The 18,771-nt window shown below is 48.7% G+C and overlaps 1 protein-coding gene across 3 annotated transcripts in view; it reads right to left on the bottom strand.

The window, feature by feature from the left end:
• Positions 1–1,582: 1,582 nt before the first annotated feature.
• WWC1 (WW and C2 domain containing 1) overlaps positions 1,583–18,771 on the bottom strand; it is a 157,498-nt gene continuing 140,309 nt past the window's right edge. For all 3 annotated transcript variants that reach the window (XM_086412786.1, XM_086412787.1, XM_086412785.1), the window contains 6 exons: positions 17,122–17,242; positions 15,752–15,916; positions 8,731–8,823; positions 5,833–6,066; positions 3,435–3,556; positions 1,583–2,342 (listed from right to left, as the gene is read on the bottom strand). In XM_086412786.1, the coding sequence (XP_086268912.1) occupies positions 2,276–2,342; positions 3,435–3,556; positions 5,833–6,066; positions 8,731–8,823; positions 15,752–15,916; positions 17,122–17,242 (802 nt within the window). In that variant the 3' untranslated portion in view covers positions 1,583–2,275. The remainder of the gene's footprint in view (positions 2,343–3,434; positions 3,557–5,832; positions 6,067–8,730; positions 8,824–15,751; positions 15,917–17,121; positions 17,243–18,771) is intronic.

Raw genomic sequence — 18,771 nt, 5'->3', positions numbered from 1 at the left:
GGCAAGAATACTGGAGCGGGTTGCCATGCTCTCCTCTGTGGGATCTTCCCAATCCAGGGATTGAACCCGGGTCTCCTGCATTGCAGGCAGATTCTCAACCATCTGAGCCACCAGAAAGGTTCTTCCTACATAATACACAAGGAACAGCCAGGTAAGGAATATAGTGAGGACGTGGGGGAGAGTCTCTGCAGCCAAGAAGTGGGGTGGTGTCTACTCTATCACCCCTCTAGCAGCAGTCCTCATGGCCTGGAGAGGGTCATTCCTATTACTGTCCCCTGTGTGACTTCCTGCTAGTGTGGGGCTGTACCACTTTGCCTCTGTCTCATTCACATTAGGCCAGTGGGTCCCTTGAACTGTACTGTGCATAAGACTGACATGGGAATGTGGATAAAAGCAGGTCTCTGGGCCATCCAGATATGGTGAGAGAGGGGTCCAGGAGTCTGTATTTTAATTTTTATTTATTATCTTTGGCTGCTCTGGGCCTTTATTGCTGCACAGGTCTTCTCTAATTGCAGTGAGCTAGGGCTACTCTTTCAGAGAAGGCAATGGCACCCCACTCCAGCACTCTTGCCTGGAAAATCCCATGGATGGAGGAGCCTGGTGGGCTGCAGTCCATGGGGTCGCTAAGAGTTGGACACGACTGAGCAACTTCACTTTCACGCATTGGAGAAGGAAATGGCAACCCACTCCAGTGTTCTTGCCTGGAGAATCCCAGGGACGGGGAAGCCTGGTGGGCTGCCATATATGGGGTCGCACAGAGTCAGACACGACTGAAGCGACTTAGCAGCAGCAGCAGCAGCAGGGCTACTCCTCACTGTGGTACGCAGGCTTCTCAGTCTGGTGGTTTCTCTTGTGGAGCATGGTCTCTAGGCAAATAGGCTTTAGTAGCTGTGGAGCTCGGGCTTAGTTGCCCCAAGGAACGTGGGATCTTCCTGGGACCAGGGATCGAACCCATGGCCCCTGCCTTGGCAGATGGATTCTTAACCGCTGGACCACCAGGGAAGACCCCTGTATTTTTAAAATATATTTATTTACTTATTTGGCTGTGTCAGGTCTTAGTTGCAGCATGAGGGATCTTCACTGTCTCGTGAGAGATCTTCTGTTGAGGTGCATGGATTCTCCAGTTGCAGCATGTGGGTTCGGTAGTTACGGCACATGGGTTTAGTTGCTTTGAGGAATGTGGGATCATAGTTCCCCAAACAGGGATGGAACCAGCGTCCCCTGTATTGCAAGGTGGATTCATAAGCACTGGGCCCCCAGGGAAGTCTGCTGGCCCAAGATTCTGGTGTGGCTGGTAGTGAGACCTTCTCTGAAGACAGCTGCAGCGCTCACTTCAGAGGAAGGAAGGAGGAAGAGATTCTGTGACTTGGGTGTTGAAGTCACACAAGTTGATGTCTGCAGCAGTCCCCGCTCAGCAGACATTTGCTCCTTTAATGAGCACATGAGCAAACAAAAAGAAAAAAAAAAACCAACTCTCCTGGCCTAGGGATAGGTTGGGAGGGAATGAGTGGGAAGTGGAGATTCAAAAACAAGGGGAACACTGATGAAGGGAGGGGTAGGGGAGAAAAAGCGAGTGAGGACGTTTGTTCAGAAAGGCCACTTTATTGATGGAGATAAAACTGAAAGGTGTTCTCCACAGCCCTCCCTCACTCGTGTCAGTGGCTTCACTGGGCATGAGACCAGCGTGGGCAGGCCTGTCACCAGCCAGCCCCACGCTGCCCGCTCCACGTCGGGCGGCCACATAAAAACACATCACAGCTCGTGAAGATTCACGGACGCACCTCAGAATCCCTGCACAGTTCCCGTGCATCTTTTTAAAAACATGGTACAAAATACGTTAAGTAGGAAAGGTCAGCTGTGCTGTGACACCTTCAGGACATCCTTTGAGGATTACTGTCCCTCAAACATTACTTCTTATTGCAGTGAAACCTCTAGTAGGTAGATCTGTACAAAAAAAAAAAAAATCTAAACAACTTTAAGAAGAGCAGCAACTTAATACTGCTTTAGTTCATTTAAATTTTCTTTCTCAAAAATACATTCCTAAATATACAAACTATACAATCTTGTCATTGTAATGCTGGTTTTTTTTGTTTTGTTTTGTTTTTTTTTTAATAATAATAGAACTCAAACTAAAAAATTCTGTTTATCTTCAAATGGACAAGAGTGCTAGGGGACTCATGACTTGGTACCTTCATATAACACCACATAAATAAGTTTAGCCACAGTCTAGGCTCACAGCGTGATCACTGGGACAAAAGAAATACTTTTCTGGCTATTAGACGTCATCTGCAGAGAGGGTCGGGATATTCATCCGAGGCCGCGTGAAAAATGCCATCTTCTCCCTGTAAAAAAGGCCATTCCTTTATGTATTTCTTTCTTTCTTTTTTCCCATCCACACCATGAGGCACGCGGAATCTTAGTTCCCTGACCAGGTATTGAATCCGAGCCCCCTGCAGTGGGAGTACGGACTCAACCACTGGGCCACCAGGGAAGTCCCAGGCCATCCCTTTAGAGCAGGCTTTTCAACCTCACTTTATAGATATTATGGGCAGGATAATTTCTTCATTGTGGGGCTAATCCTGTGCAGGTAGGGTCTTTAGCAGCATCCCTGGCCTCTACCCACAAAACATCAGAAGCATCTCTGCCAGCCCTCCTCTGGTTCTGACAATCAAAAATGTCCCTAGACATTGCCAAACGCCCTCCCCGGAGGCTCAAGTCACCCCTGGCTGAGAATCTCTGCCTTGGGGGAACATCAGCAGGAACAACCACCCCCAGTTCCGATCAGGGGCCTCTGAAATCTCAAAGGGCCCTTGGCCATTTCCACTGTGGTCTGTTTTAGATTCCCTGCTGGTTAAGAATGAAAAGATGTCCAAGTGTGGTTAGAAAAATGACAGTATATTTTACATCTTTAAATTCCTCCAAGGGATGCATTTTAGCACATACACAAACATGAATACCTTTTCCGAGAGGACAACACAAACCTAAATGCAAAACCCTCTGTGAATGGGGAGGCCCAGGACACGCCTGGGTCCGGGGGTGGCAAGAAGGCATCTCCCTGAGATCCTGGCAGGTGGCAGGCAGTGCTAGGGAGGCCCAGCAAACATTTTCCACTGCCAGGCTGATTTATCCCTTGGCCAATCCTCCGCAGTTACTGGTGATGGGAGCGCTAAGAGGAAAGGCCGGAGCAGGTGGCTCACCCATTAAACAAAAGGATCTAACAAATTAGGTCGAGTTGTGCGGAGACCGATAAAGACAGCTGGGGGGAAGCACCGCGGGGCTCACAGATGACAGGGGAAGACTCGGCAGAGGACAAACATCTGCTACAGAGAGCTGGGAGCACAGATAGGGAGCATCGAGACGGAGAGGAGGAGACCGAGGCTGGGAGGGCAGGGTGAGAAGGGAAAGGCCGGCTGGCCAGGCACCCACTTGCTGACCTGAAAGACTGCACCTCTGGGGGCTCCTTACAGCTCTGGCCTCGAAGCCTGTGCACGTCCTTGGCGGCTGACCTCATCATCTTGTCTGTCTGAAGCTCTCCCTTGTGCTCTGCTCGGTCCATCTGGAGGGCAGAATGAGGTAGCAGAGAGTACTTAGGGTCTCTAGAAATGGGTCAGCCACGGAGACCCTTCTAGCATAAATGAGGAGTCTACTGTGGTTAGAAGGTCTGAGGGTCACCAGAGAGCACCATGATGTTTCCTGTTCCTCTTTATTCCAAATGATGATGAGGGGAAGTGATCCCAACATGTGTCAGACAGGATAGGTTTTCAGGGCCAGGGAACTGAATACCTATATGCACGTGTCAGAAGTAAGGCGGCAAGAGCTACCTGGTAAAATGCGTGTCACCTCACTGCTCCTCAGGGCCACTTAGGAAGGTAGGCTTTATAATAATCTATATTACAGATGCGGAAACAAAGCCTCAGGCATGTTAAGAAACTGCTTTAACGACATACAATTAAGAAATCGTAGAAACCCAATTTTGAATCATGCAATTATGGTCAAGGGTTTGAGGAACAATACATCCTTCCCTCCTGATACAAACCTAAGGAAACACTTTAGAGAACAAACCAGAGAGCCCTCAAATATCTATGTTCTACACACTTAAAACCATAGCACGAAGACAGTATTTTGGTTAATGAAGCTATACCATTTAAATGACTCTTTAACAGAATCATCATCAGATAGTCATAGATTTACTATTTAAAAAAAAACAAAACTATTTGAAAGGTCAGGTTTTCTTGGTAGGTGCCTTCTTAAGGCAGGAAACATATATACTTGTTTGCTTATCTCTTTTTGCCTTGGCTACTAGGAAGCTCCAAGATAAATGTAATAGACAGCTACCATTAGAGACATATTTAGTTCCTTCTCTTCCTTAAAACTTTCTCTAATTTTCTATTTTCTCTTAATGCTGTTATTATAACTCTGATGTAATAAACAAGAAAGAAATAAATGCTTGGGGAACTTCTGATTTACTAGAGTCAATTTGAGGCTCCCACAAGTCCAGACCTAAGAAGCCCAGCACCACCTTCCTGCTTTATGTTTTCATCACCTTAACTGAGAGCTGGAATTTTAGCTAATGGCCCTCCCAACAATCCAGTGAGGCACCGTCTGGAAGGTGCTGTTGCGTTGCTTGGCTGTGTGCAGAGAAAACTAGCAAAAGCTTGTCATTTCTGCCATGGACAGCCCTCCTGGCAGGTATGAAAGGAATGAGTCAAAGATGGCCTCTGATGATTATTTCTTCACCCTATGATGTTTATTTCTTCACCACAGTCTGGGAGCCCACTGGTGTCAAAGACAATTTTTTACCCATCCAATTGTTTTAAATGAAGTTCAAATAGCAGTTTGGGTTTTTTTTTTTTTAGCCTTTTAGAGCCTGCCTGTTACCTATACCCCCTAAAACTGCACCCAACATCTGCTAGTCATAGATGTGTTCAACCCCAGGTCTATAAAAGAGTCCAAACTCCTGCTGCTTTGGAGTTCTCCAACCCAAGACTCCTCATGGTGCTCCAAGTGACATCATCTCCATGTCTAGGTCCCCTCTCCAACCCCCTTTTTCCCTGGGAGTTTGCCTGGACTCTTCCCCTCTATGTCAGTCAGTTCAGTTCAGTCGCTCAGTCGTGTCCGACTCTTTGCGACCCCATGAATCACAGCAGGCCAGGCCTCCCTGTCCATCACCAACTCCCGGAGTCCCCTCTAGGTAGTGGAGCCCAAACAGCTGCCTTTGGAGGCTGGGGGTGGGGGTGTCTCATGCAATGTGAGACCTTCCCAAATACACACGTGTGAAAGCAGCAGCCACCCAAATTCAACTCATCGTGTGGTCTGGCCCCTTTGTGGTTGTATCTTTTTTCTTGAGCAATGCTGAGATCTCTCCGACTCACTACGCTAGGGATGAGACGCCAGCAGGCTTGTATCCTCAGGCGTCTTCATCAGGATAAAACCCGGCCAGGACCCACTCCTCTCCCCTTTGGAGAAACGTGCTCTGTGGGACTGGGTAGGCAGGCAGGAGGGCAGGTCAGTGTTCTTATTTACTCTGTGCAAGTGTGTGCTCCAGCGTAGATAAAGTGCCCCCCAATATGCCTGATGAAGGACCAGCTGCTGGAATAAACATGTGAGTAATAAGGGCTTGCGCACAAACACGGGAATGCAGCAAAAGGACCTGGCAGCCAGTAAACAGTGAATCAAGTTTCCTGGGGGAGGGATTGCTGGCTTCCTTTGCTGATGAGCTTGAGGGGCTCTGGGAGCACTCTCAGTGAGTCACAGAACTGCAGGACCCATTCAGGGCCCTCACCGCCCTCCCTTGCAGTGGCCTGCCCTGCGTTCCCACGGTTCGCCACCCACCCGCTTCTCCAGCATCCTCAGCAGCAGGCGGAAGCGCTCGTCCTCCCGCACCCACTGTGGCAGCTCCTTCTCCCCGTGGCTCTTGGCTTGTTCCAGCTGCTCCTTGAGCTCCTTCAGCACCGAGATCTCCTGAGTCAGCTGGCTGTGCCAGGTCCTGGTGGCCTGCAGGTCCAACTCGAGGTCCAGCGAGGTGCGCGGCAGGCGTTCAGTGCGCAGGGATTTGACGGATGAAGGCTGCGGGGGTGGGGATGGTTTGGACAGGTTAGTATGGGGCCGGGTCCAGTGACCCTGTGCTCTCCCCTGCTCTGGAGCTCAGCTACCCTCCTTCGTTCATCCGCGGGCTTCCACTCTAAAAGTGAGGCTCGTCCAACCCCTGGGAGCCTGTCTTGATTTTTTCCGTGTCTACCCCTCATATTAGTGAGCAGTTTTATGTCCCAGGCATGGTGCTGGGCGCTTTACTTCCGTTACCTGAGTTCATTTTCACGACCCTATGAGGTCCTGACTGTTATTGTGTGCACAGATGAGGCTCCCAGAGGTTAAATCACACACGTTATAAGCAGTGAAGCTGAGATTCCACTGCAGGCAGCTGGCTCCGGATCCCATCCACTCACTCCCTACACGCAGTTGCTTCCCTTACTCCCACTGGCTTCCATCTACTGCCTGAGCTCTGCCTCTCTCTGCATTGACATATCCAGACAAGTTTCTGAGACTGGACATGGGCCAGAGCAAAGGAAATAGCAACCCACTCCAGTATTCTTGCCTGGAGAATCCCATGGACAGAGGAGCCTGGAGGGCTACAGTCCACAGGGTCCCGAAGAGTAGGACATGACTAATGATAGTACAGGGGCAGCAGAGCTAAGCAAAAGCAGCTTCATGTGAGACCTGGAGTCACCGAGATCACTCAGCTGGATCTCCTGGCCTTGCTCATGTATAAGCACAGACTAGACAATGGTCACCCTAGAAAAGCACAGAACCACTCCATTGAGTGGTTTCCTGTTCCTAAAAGCATACTGGCCAGCCTGAAGTGAGGACAGGTCTCATAGTTAATGTCTTATGTATTAATACCATTTTAAAAATCACTTTATTGGGCATTGTATTGGTTTTCTGTTACTGCATAACAAATTACACAAACTAGCAGCTGAACGTAATGCAAACTCATTATCCCACATTTTCACTGGGTAGGAGTTTAGACACAGGTTGGCTGAATCCTCTGCTCAGGGTCTCATGAGGCTGAAATCTAGGTTTTGACTGACTGTATCCCCATCCGGGGGTTTGACAAGGGGATGATTTGCAGCCCGGCTCCCTCAGGTCCTGGGTAGGGTTCATTTCCTTGCATTTTCTCACTCAGCTGCTGACCAGGAACTGCTCACAGCTACTAGAGGTCCTCTCAGACCCTTGCCAGGTGGCCCTGTCCACAACACGCATTGCTCAGGCAGCTAGTGGAGGCAGGTCTGCAGTGTGCACGGGTCCTGGCCCAGCCTCTGGACACCCCTGTGCCTCAGGACATAGAAAGGACCTGAAGGGAACATGGGCTCAGACCAGCTATCAAGGGCCCCCTTTGCAAGGCATCCCTTTGGCTGAGGGGAAGAGGAGATGAAGAAGCAGGAACTTCTGTGAGGCTTGTCTTACGGCAGGGGGTGGGGGGAGTGGGGGCGGGGGTTGTAAGACGTGCAGGGGGTACTGAGTAGGAGCTCCTGGGTGTCATTTCTCCAGGAGTGGATCATGGAACACCTGGTCCAGAATTCTGAGGAGCCTATAAAAATGCTGCTTCCAGGGCCACACCCCAGCTGCCTGGATGAGGTGGTCTGGGAGTGCGGCCTTGGAATCTGCGTTATCAACAGGCTCCCAAGGTGACTCGGTGTTCCAGGGACTGGAGTGCCAGCCAGCCACAGCAGACGGGGTGGGGCAGGGGATGCCCCTGTCACTTGCGGCCATGCCCACATTCTCCTGCATTCAGTACCCTCTCCTTTCTGGGAGGGAGCCTCTTCTGCACTGCCTTCTTTCTCCTGCTGTCTCTGGTTCTTTCTGGAGACTTGTGCAGGGAGGGTATGGCCATACACAGGACCACTCCCGAGGCTGGTGGTCAGCAGCAGGCCTGCCGGAGATGCTACGGGGCTGCCCCTACACGGGGCTGTCAGCATGCTCTCCTTTCTCTGCGTTTTTGCTTTGCTCTCTCCACTCCTCTTTCTGACATTCTGGCTCCTGGGTTTTTTCTAGTTCTGGAAGTTCACCAGAACTGTTGTCAAGTCTGCGCTGAAAGCCCACAGTGGGGAGGGCCCCCTGCCCCTCCTGCAACCCTGACTAGTGAAAAGTCCCTAGCAGGAGTAGGGCCTTGACCTAAGGCCTCTTGCCAACCCCCATGCAGCCACGTTCTCCGTAAGGAAAGGCCAGGTTGCTCTGCGGGGACAGCTTGGGGCCTCTTCCCTGGGAGTTTCCAGCTGGACTGAGTCCCATTCGCACCTCCTTGCTTCCAGGTCAGCTCTTGGTGGGGAGGCGTGGGGGGGCAGGGGCACCTGGCCTCTCTTCCCGCAAGGAGGCTGTTGCAAGGGACCTTCAACTGCTCGGTCAGTTGGACAACACAGGGAGCAGAGACCTGCAGGAGGCAGGCTCCCATTGGTAGCTGTGACATCTTGGGTTGATTGGTTCTTCATGACTCTGATTTCTACACAAGTATGCCCACTCCTGATCTAACATACTGGTCACAAAAACTATGCTACGTTTACCCCTTGGCACTTTCCCCAGTGCCTACCCAGGCCTTACAGTTCACCAACTTCCATTTGCAAATACCACCATGCTTTCAAGTGCTTTCTTCCAACCAGTGGCTGAGGAGAAACGGTCAGGCATCAGGGGATGTGCGTGAGGGACACAGGGCTTGGGGAAACAAAGGCACCGTCTTACCCGCTTCATCCGGACGCTGCGTCGCTCCAAGGAATTTCGAACAAAAGGTGGCTTCTTGGACAGGGTGGAGCTGTCGCTATCACTTCGGTTCAGCTGCAGAGAGAAGAGGCGTGGGACACTCATGAAGGTCCGAATGCGTGCAAAAGGCACACTGGGGCCAGGAGGGTGGTGGGGTCCCCAGCCCCGTCCTTCCTTTCCGTGTTCCCCATGGGGACTGCATGCAGGAGGCAGGTTTCATTCGACCTTCCTTTTCTCTCTGGGTGAGCATTCACTGAGTGGGTCCTCAACAATGTGTGGCCCTGTGTGCCAACCACAAGACCTCATTCATCCTTCCAACAGCCCCATGGGAGAGGACATCGCCACTTTACTAATGAGAAGACGGCGGGTGAGGGGCTACCCGATTTGCTCAAGGTTGGAGCTGGTGCAGCCTGGCGGGATGGACACCAGCCACAGATGACTCCAGGACACACTGCCCTCTGGCCTCCTATGCTAAGGCCTGTTTGCACCAACTCTTTCCTGTCGCCCACAGAGCCCACCTTCAGGGCTCGAATAGAGCCCATATTGAGACTGATATGGAGATGGAGCAGACAGGTTCTGTGAGGGCTGTGCTGGTCACAGCTCTCTCCTCATCAGAACCCATTCAATCCTGCAGTTATCTGGACTCTCCCTGGAGGGCTAACATTCCTCATCTGTGGCCAGAGATCAGGGCTACGGTCAAACGGATGCTTTTTTACTGACAGTTCGTGTCCCCAGCGGGAGGACGGGAGAGGGAGGGGAGATGGTGGTCTCTCTCTGGAGTCATATTTCCAGGTCAGTGGGATTGTCACAGGCTGATGCTCCAGAGTCTATTTATTCTGGCAGCTGTCAGCTCACTGAGGTGGGTCTCCTCTGAGAAGCTGTCCACACTGTCATGTTTGTGGTTATTAGTAATTATCAGTAATAATGACATTACTAGTCCTGCTACATTGATGAAATAGCTCCTGCACTGGGCAGAGTGTCAACCAGAATGAGAAACAGATAACAGTAACAACAAAGCCACACTGGGACTTCCTGGCGGTCCAGTGGCTAAGGCTCTGCGCTACCAACACAGAGGGCCGGGGTTCAATCCTGGGTCAGGGAACTAGATCCCACGTGCTGCAACTGAGAGTTCACTTGCCACAAGTAAAGGTCCCGCATGCCCCAGCCTGGTGCGGCCAAATAAACACAAACAAGACAGCAGCCATACGGACGGAGCCCCTCTTATGTGCCACGGGCTTTACCGACAGTTTCATTTAATCCTCAAACTATCTTAACTGACGGGACTGAGGTTGGGAGAGATTACCACATTTTTATAAACCATATAGCTGGTAAGCATCAGAACAAGAGTTCAAGGTCCCATCCAAGGCCACGTCCTCTTTCAGTTCAGTTCAGTCACTCAGTCGTGTCTGACTCTTTGCAACCCCATGAATCGCAGCATGCCAGGCCTCCCTGTCCATCACCAACTCCCGGAGTTCACTCAGACTCACATCCATCGAGTCAGTGATGCCATCCAGCCATCTCATCCTCTGTCGTCCCCTTCTCCTGCCCCCAATCCCTCCCAGCATCGGAGTCTTTTCCAATGAGTCAACTCTTCACATGAAGTGCCCAAAGTCCTGGAGTTTCAGCTTTAGCATCATTCCTTCCAAAGAAATCCCAGGGCTGATCTCCTTCAGAATGGACTGGTTGGATCTCCTTGCAGTCCAAGGGACTCTCAACAGTCTTCTCCAACACCACAGTTCAAAAGCATCAATTCTTCGGCGCTCAGCTTTCTTCACAGTCCAACTCTCACATCCATACATGACCACAGGAAAAACCATAGCCTTGACTAGATGGACCTTTATTGGCAAAGTAATGTCTCTGCTTTTCAATATGCTATCTAGGTTGGTCATAACTTTTCTTCCAAGGAGTAAGCATCTTTTAATTTCATGGCTTTTAATTTCACATCCTCTTTAGGATGCATGTAATGCTCAGAGATGAAATTAATATAAAGACAGAGGGGTGGATTCATACAAATGGACTGGCTGGGTATCATTTCAGAAGGGGGCTTTATTCTGCATTGTTTCAATCCAAAAGTGGCACTCACAGAATATATGTCACACCAACTAGGAATACGTGTCAGGACGATTGGTGCTTAAGTCATAGTTGTTTATGTGTTAAAGACCATGTTATAAAAGAGCGATGAAAGTTACATTAAGTCCTTGAGTTTAACTCTTTCTTAAAGATGTTTTAGTGCATTTGATCTGAGACATGGTAGAGAATATTGTTGCCTTTTTGCTATCTCCATTAGAGGGAGATCGAGGAGCAGAGAGGTGAAATAACGGGAAGTCAGAGGGGTCTACTTGAAAATGAGAATTTTGGAAGAACTGTATCCTTCAGGTCAAAGTGGGCCAACCGACACGTGAGACAGTGCTGCTGATACGGAGGCGTCAGCGCCACAGGGCTTGTGGGGAGCTGTGGGGAGTGTAACACTGTCCCCGCCCCTCATGACTTAAAAGTCCAGTGGAAGCCCAAGCCCAGGAAACTCACCAAGTGACACAGGCCATGCTGAGGACCAAAGAGGGGGACACCCGGCAGAGGGCTCTTGATGTCAGGCCAGGAGAAGGGACTGCCTGTGCTCACAACAAAGTGCCCTGACTTGCAGCATCTATGAAATGGGATTAACGCCACTTGCCTTGCAGGGCTGTTTGTGAGATTAGATGACACAGGAAAAACGGAATTTTTTTTGGGGGGGGTGTGTGTGTGTGTGCTGCTAACCTAATTAGCATATGAAACTCCATCCTCTTATGACTCTCAGTGGGAGACAAAGCCCACCTTCCACTCATGAGGCAAAAGTACCAGAGTCTTGCTTTCATGGCCTCCCTTGCAGCTAGAAGCCAGCACAGGACTCAGCTATGACAATTAAATGCAATCGTGCTGGTCTTTCAGTCACAACCTGGTCAGCTGGACCAAATCTCTGTGGCTGTGCCTCTTGGACTCAGCCAGGCCACTCTCTTCTGTTCCGTGTTTGTGGGCTTGTTTGTTGCATCTGTGTTTGTTGGTTTCTCAGGGAGAAGCAGCCATCAGTGGTGAACAGTGGTGGCAGCAGCAGCAGCAGCTAGAGCTCTCCTGGCCTCCTGCAGTGTCAGGAGTCTGCTGGGGGCCTCAGTGCTGAACCCCAAAGGCAGCTGCAGGGCCAGCTGGGGCCATGTACTGCAGTAGCACTGTGTCCTCACCTGTCTTTAGGGTGTGATTTTGGCTGTGGTCTGGCCCGCCTTGTTCCTGCCTGATTTCTGAGGTTGCTTCTACAGCCTTCTAATGAATCTGTGAACTACTCACTTTCCTGTTCAAACATTTCTTCCCCACATATACTGCTCCCAGTCTGTTTCTGCTGCTTGCTGTGAAGAACCCTGACCAGGTACTAGGTTCTTGGTACTAGGGGAGTGGAGTGCTATAAACCACAGGCTGGAAAACAGGGAGCTGGCTGTGTACTGGAGGTAGGAGGGGGCACAGCACAGACACATATTCCCTGCTGGGAATTTGAGAATGCTCATTTTGTGGGTGAGAAACAGAGGGAAACATTATTGTTACCTCTTGCATCTCAAGAGACAGACTGCACACCCCTATAGAGTTTTAAGGGAAATGACAGGAAAAAAAATTCAGGATGTTGTACCATTGGCTACTTCCTGTAGCCTTAAGTGAGAATCTACCAGAAACAGATAAGCTTGGGCTGAAGTGTAGTCAGAAAGCAAAAGAAGAAAAAATATACATCTTTGCTAATAAAGGCCCTTTTTTTGCCTGTGGCAGGTGATCCATGCAGACTGGGAATTTCTTTACCTTCAGCCCTGAGGTTGGAGACTGGTCCAGGTAATAAAATGTGGAACGGGCTCAGCATAGTGCTAGTTGTGTTAAAAATGCTTGAGACATGGGACTGGACCTCTTTGTTATCAGGAATGCCAATTCTGGAAAAGCCCATTTAAAGTGAATCCATTTACACAGGAGACCAGAATTTTATAGTAAACATTGGGGGGCAAAAGTTTGAGTTTTTAGTTGGAAAAGAGTAACACTTTTCAAAAGTTTTATATTTCATATCTTCCATTTGACAAAATTACAACTGCATTCTAAATCCTGATGACAAAGGATAAATCAAACATTCATTTCTTTTGCTGTGATTTTTCCAACAAGTATCATCCTTCATTTTGTGTTTGATTTCCACTGCATGTTCATAAAGGCGGTAATTTTGCCAAAGACAGATTATCCATTATCCTGAGGGCTTTGCTAAATCCTTCAAGTTATTCACATTTGAAACACGGATTGGGTTTTTCTCTTCTTCAGCTGTGAGCTGGGATTAAGCAGGATTCTTCACTTGTGGTTCAGGAAGTCCCTTGCATTAAAATCACACTCAGTGACTGCAGGAAACCCTGTACCTTTTGCAAGATACACAACTATATTACGTGTACTCACACTTTCTTTTCAGATGTTTACAAGCTCTAACATTAAGTAGAGACGACACAGAGAGGAGAGGTTTACATTATTTCTGGGAGGTACTGCAGGGAATGTTTTGGGGCGGGCACTAATTTGAAAAGTAGCCAGTGCATTTGTAAAATTGTCACGTTATGAAAAAATTAACTTCACTACTACTGGCTTACCAGTAAAGAATCTGCCTGCAATGCAGGAGATGCAGGAGATGCAGGTTCAATCCCTGGCTTGGGAAGATCCCCTGGAGAAGGAAATGGCAACCCACTCTAGTATTCTTGCCTGGAGAATCCCATGGATAGCAGAGCACGCAAAGAACTGGACACAACTGGGTAACTGAGCACACACACACACACACTCAAGCTTATAACTGGAGGCCTTGGATACCAGATATTAGATGCTGAATCCCCCATAGCCCTTCCCTCTATAACAATAGACAAATGGATGTCAGGTTGATGAGGTGGGGCGGGTTCCAGGGGCCTCTCCTGCACAACTTACTGGAACACGAAACGGGACGGTTCTGTTTATTATTCTAGTTATTGCTTGCTCATTTTGTATGGTAAGAGATAGGGAAGGATGTCAACATGTCATATGAACCTCAGAAACAAGGTCTTAGTTCTACAGCCCCAGCAACTGGAGTGACCCCTCAGATGGGAGTCATGGATAGAAGGCAAGAGATTCCGGAAGCCAAGACCACTGCACGGCTTCTAAACTTCCATGGCTTGCAAGAGCAGGTCAGCAAGTCAAATAGGTTAAAGAGGGCCGGTGGAGGCCACGATGAACTTGAAAAGGCCTGCCAGTCCCTACTCCGAGGGCAGCGGCCCTCACTGCGGAGCTCCAGCCACTCATCACTGTGACAGAATGTGTAGCCCTAGGGGCCAGACAGTCTCTCTTTTCCCCTCCACAGAAACTGGAGTTTTATGTGAAATGGCTGCATTTTAAATTTTATTTTTAATTGAATTTCTTAAGTTTTCAATGGTAGCCAAAAAGTTCAATGAAAAAAAGCTCCTAAACCCATAGCTAAGTAATCCAGGGCTGTTGCTATTTTGCAACCTCAGGCTGCATGCTGCCATTGCCTTGGAGGGGGAGGAACTGTCCATCAGGGAAGGTGAGGATCAGTCTGATCTCAGCAAGGGGTGTGGAAGGGCAGGGCCGGGCGTAAACAGAGTGGAGAGTTGGTTGGAATTATAAACAGTTCCAAATAGGAAAAGGAGTATGTCAAGGCTGCGTATTGTCACCCTGCTTATTTAACTTATATGCAGAGTACATCATGAGAAATGCTGGGCTGGAGGAAGCACAAGCTGGAATCAAGATTGCCGGGAGAAATATCAATAACCTCAGATACGCAGAAAGTGAAGAAGAACTAAACAGCCTCTTGATGAAAGTGAAAGAGGAGAGTGAAAAAGTTGGCTTAAAGCTCAACATTCAGAAAACAAAGGTCATGGCATCTGGTCCCATCACTTCGTGGGAAATAGATGGGGAAACAGTGGAAACAGTGGCTGACTTTATTTTTTGGGGCTCCAAAAATCACTGCAGATGGTGACTGCAGCCATGAAATTAAGACCCTTACTCCCTGGGAGAAAAGTTATGACCAACCTAGACAGCATATTAAAAAGCAGAGACATTACTTTGCCAACAAAGGTCCATCTAGTCAAGGCTATGGTTTTTCCAGTAGTCATGTATGGATGTGAGAGTTGGACTATAAAGAAACCTGAGCACTGAAGAATTGATGCTTTTGAACTGTGGTGTTGGAGAAGACTCTTGAGAGTTCCCTGGACTGCAAGGAGATCCAACCAGTCCATCCTAGAGGAAATCAGTCCTGAATATTCATTGGAAGGACTATGTTGAAGCTGAAACTCCAATACTTTGGCTACCTGATGTGAAGAGCTGACTCACTGGAGAAGACCCTGATGCTGGGAAAGACTGAAGGCAGAAGGAGAAGGCGATGACAGAGGATGAGATGTTTGGATGGCATCACCGACTCAATGCACATGAGTTTGAGTGAATTCCAGGAGTTGGTGATGGACAGTGAGGCCTGGCCTGCTGGAGTCCATGGGGTCGCCAAGAGTTGGACATGACTGAGCGACTGAACTGAACTGAACTGATAAACAGCCTTGGCTGTGAATTTCCTGGTGGCCCAGTGGTTAGGACTCTGCACTTTCACAGCAGGGGGCATGGGTTCAGTCCCTGGTTGGGGAACTGAGATCCCACATGCCATGTGGTTGGGTAAGTAAGTAAATAAATATACATATTATATTTATATAATAAGCAAGTAAATAAACATATATAAGTAAACAGACACACACATATATAAAAACGTTGGCCATGTACTGGTTACTGAGCCTCTCCCATGCTTTAGCCAATTCAGTCCTTAGAGCAACCGCATAGACTTGGTCTATTAACTCCATAAGGAAACAGGTGTAACATGCCAAGAATGACTGACAACAGGGGCGGGACCAGGACTTGGACCCAGAGCTGTGCGAGGCCCACAGCTCTCAGCTGCAGGGGGAGAAGCGGGTGCTCCGGGGAGGACGGCTGTGCGGCTGCTTACCCGGCACACGTACTGGCTCTGGGGGCCTGGGGAGAAGGTCTTGGAACGGATGATGGTGCTCCCTCGAAGAAACGGCCCCGGGGAGGGCGTGCCCACCCGCCGGTCCTTGGGCCGCACCACCGTGGGCGATGGGGCTGGGGTCTCTGTGTTGGTCTCCTTGTCCACCTGAGGAAGAAGTCACAGCTGTGAGGCTGGGAGAACCCAGAGTCTCAGCCACCCACCCTGAGACTCACGGGGTGGACACTGAAGCTGCTCCCCACTCCGATCACCTCACCCCTGGCCCTCAGACACAGCCGGGGGCTTCCGCGGACCCAGCCCGGCCAGCATGGCACCCAAGGCCCCGTGTGCCAGCCCCCAATCCTCCCTGACACCTGTGCTTGGGGCCAGTGGGAGAGACTCAGTCCCCTAACAAGCTCACATAAGCAGTAGAGGTACCTCAGGCATGGATGTCCTGGGCCTCACACCCTCAAGAATAATGTGCCAACCATATTTTGACAAAGCCACACCCAAGGCTTCCATCGCCTAGCCAAGAACTGCAGATGTTTTCTTGGAGTTAGGGAAGCAACTAGCAAACCTCATTTTTTAAAAACTAGGTGATCAGCTTTTCTATTGTCCTTTCACAGTAATTACCAGTAGAGATCAACAAATAAAAACACCCAAATGAAAAGCCTTGGTTAGCCTAAACAGTGCCTTTGTGTGCTTTTGAAAAAGGCACCCCCTTTGGCTGGAGAAACTGCAGGATTTCCTCTTGGTGTGGAGTAGTTAGAAGGCAGGCCCAGATTCTTTTCCAACGCCCCTACCTCCCCACTCAACCTGTACCTCCACCCCTAATGGAGCCTCTTACAACATGTCACCTGAGTGCAGCAGGGGAGCAAAAGGTGACAGTCACTCGACTAGACCCCCTTTCCTACTGCCCTTCAGGTAGACCCAAATGGAGAAATCTACTGCTTTGAGATCCACCCATCTGCAAGGTTGGCATTATTGCGCCCATTTTAGAGATGAGAAAGCCAAGGCTGGAGTGGGATGAAGTCATCGGTCTAAGGCGACACAGCTAGGTAGGAGCAGAGCCAGTATTTGAATCCAGGCCAGCTGACTGTACAGCCTGGAGTCTGCCCAGAGAATTGGGAACCACAGAGGGTGGGAGAGATGAGAGGGTCAATCAACTCCTCCTGATTTTCTGTCACTGAAATGACTCCAATTCCAGGCAGGGACACCCCTATACAACCCTCTGCAGGTCACCCCACTCTGAAAGCCTGTCCCCTGATGCTGGGGCATGAGACTTAGCCCCGAGACTTTTCTGACAGCCTGGGTTCAATAGTTGAGGATTATTTCCCCCAAAACAGCCCTTCCCATGTCCCGGCCCTCCCTACCTTTACCGCTGGGCACCCGTCCATGTCAGGGGAGGCTTCCTCTTCCCCTTCCTCCTCCTCTTCTTCCCCTTCCTCCTCCTCGGCTGCGGCCTCATTCTCGCTGGTCCCCTCTTCATACCTCCTGTGATGACAAGACACTGTGATCACCCACAGCACCCACGCTCATCTGCTCACTGCCTTTAAGTGCATTCAGGGCAGGGCTTCCAAGCATTTTCTGGATTGAGGACACTTTTAAAAAAAAAAATCAATTTTAACGAGGTATATTTACATATAAAAAAACTCATTTCCTGTAATGTTTGATGAGTTGTGTTCCCCTGTGTAACCACTACCACACTCAAGAAAAAGAATGTTCCATTATCTTGAAAGTTTCCCTTATATGCTTTCCCAGATAATCTGCCCCCACCCTCAGCCCATCATTGATCAGCTTTTCATGACTAAAGATTAAATCTGATCTTTCTTGTGTTTCTTAGAAATGGAATCAGATGATATATGCTTTTTTGTCTCTGGCTTCATTCTCTCAGCATCATATTTGGCACACAGTATCAATAATTTACTCCATCTTATTGTCGAGTCATCTTCCATTGGATGGATGGACCACAGTTTGCTCATCAGGTGATAAACATATGGATTGCTTCCATTTCTTAGAAATTATGAATAAAGCTTCTGTAGACACTCACCTACAACTCTGTGTAGAAATAGGATTTCATTTGTCTTAAGACACTGGATTAGTTTGCTAGGGCTGCCATAACACAATACCATAGACAGGGTGGTTTTAACAACAGAAATTTATTTCCCATGGTCCTGGAGGCTAGTAAAAGTCAAGATCAAGGTGCGGGCAGGGTGGTGACTTGTATACGGCCACCTTCATGCTGGGTCCCCACGTGGTCTTCCCTCTGTGTCTGTGTCCCCGGTGTTCCTCTGTGTGTCCCAATGTCCTCTTCTTATAAGGACACCAGTCATACTGGATTAAGGCCCACCCTAACTTTAACAGACTCATGTTAACTTAATCAGCTCTGAAGACCCTGTCCTCAAAAATAGTCACATTCTAAAGCATGGTCAGAGCTTCAATATCTGTAATTTGGGGGGAGACAATTCAGACCATAAGATATGTATACATATTCAGGAGTAGAACTGCTGGGTCAGACAATAAGTGTAAGTGGTGAGCTGGTTTACCCACACGGTTATATCATTTTATGTTTCCACAGTAATGTTATGGGAATTCTGTTTCCTCACCTATACTTGGTAATATCCATCTTTAAATTTAGTCATTCAGCTGATGAGTACTCATATCTATTGTGGTTTTCATTGTACTTTCCTGTGGAGAATTTCATTGACCATTCAGATTTTCTTTTGCAAAGTTTCCATTAGAATTTTTAGCCCATTTTAAAAATGGGTTGTTTTTTTATTAGAGTTGCAAGAGTTCATTATATATTCTAGATAGGAATCCTTTGCAAATATTTTCTCCAAGTCTGTGGCTTGCCTTTCTTCTTCTAAATGGTGTCTTTCAAAGGACAGAAGCTTTTGATTGTGACAAAGTCCAATTTATCCCTTTTCCTCTTTAATGCTTTGTGCTTTTTATGTTGTACCTAAGAAGTCTTTGCAAAGAATTTCTCTTGTACTTTCTTTTAAAGGTTTTTTAGTTTCAGCTTT

This window comes from Bos grunniens, chromosome 7 (assembly GCF_055505025.1).
Source record: "Bos grunniens cultivar Pamir isolate PY7600 chromosome 7, Bosgru_T2T1.0, whole genome shotgun sequence".
In the NCBI taxonomy this organism is placed as follows: domain Eukaryota; kingdom Metazoa; phylum Chordata; class Mammalia; order Artiodactyla; family Bovidae; genus Bos; species Bos grunniens.
The sequence above is the reverse complement of the archived record's forward strand: the minus strand, read 5'-3'. Positions and strand labels throughout refer to the sequence as shown.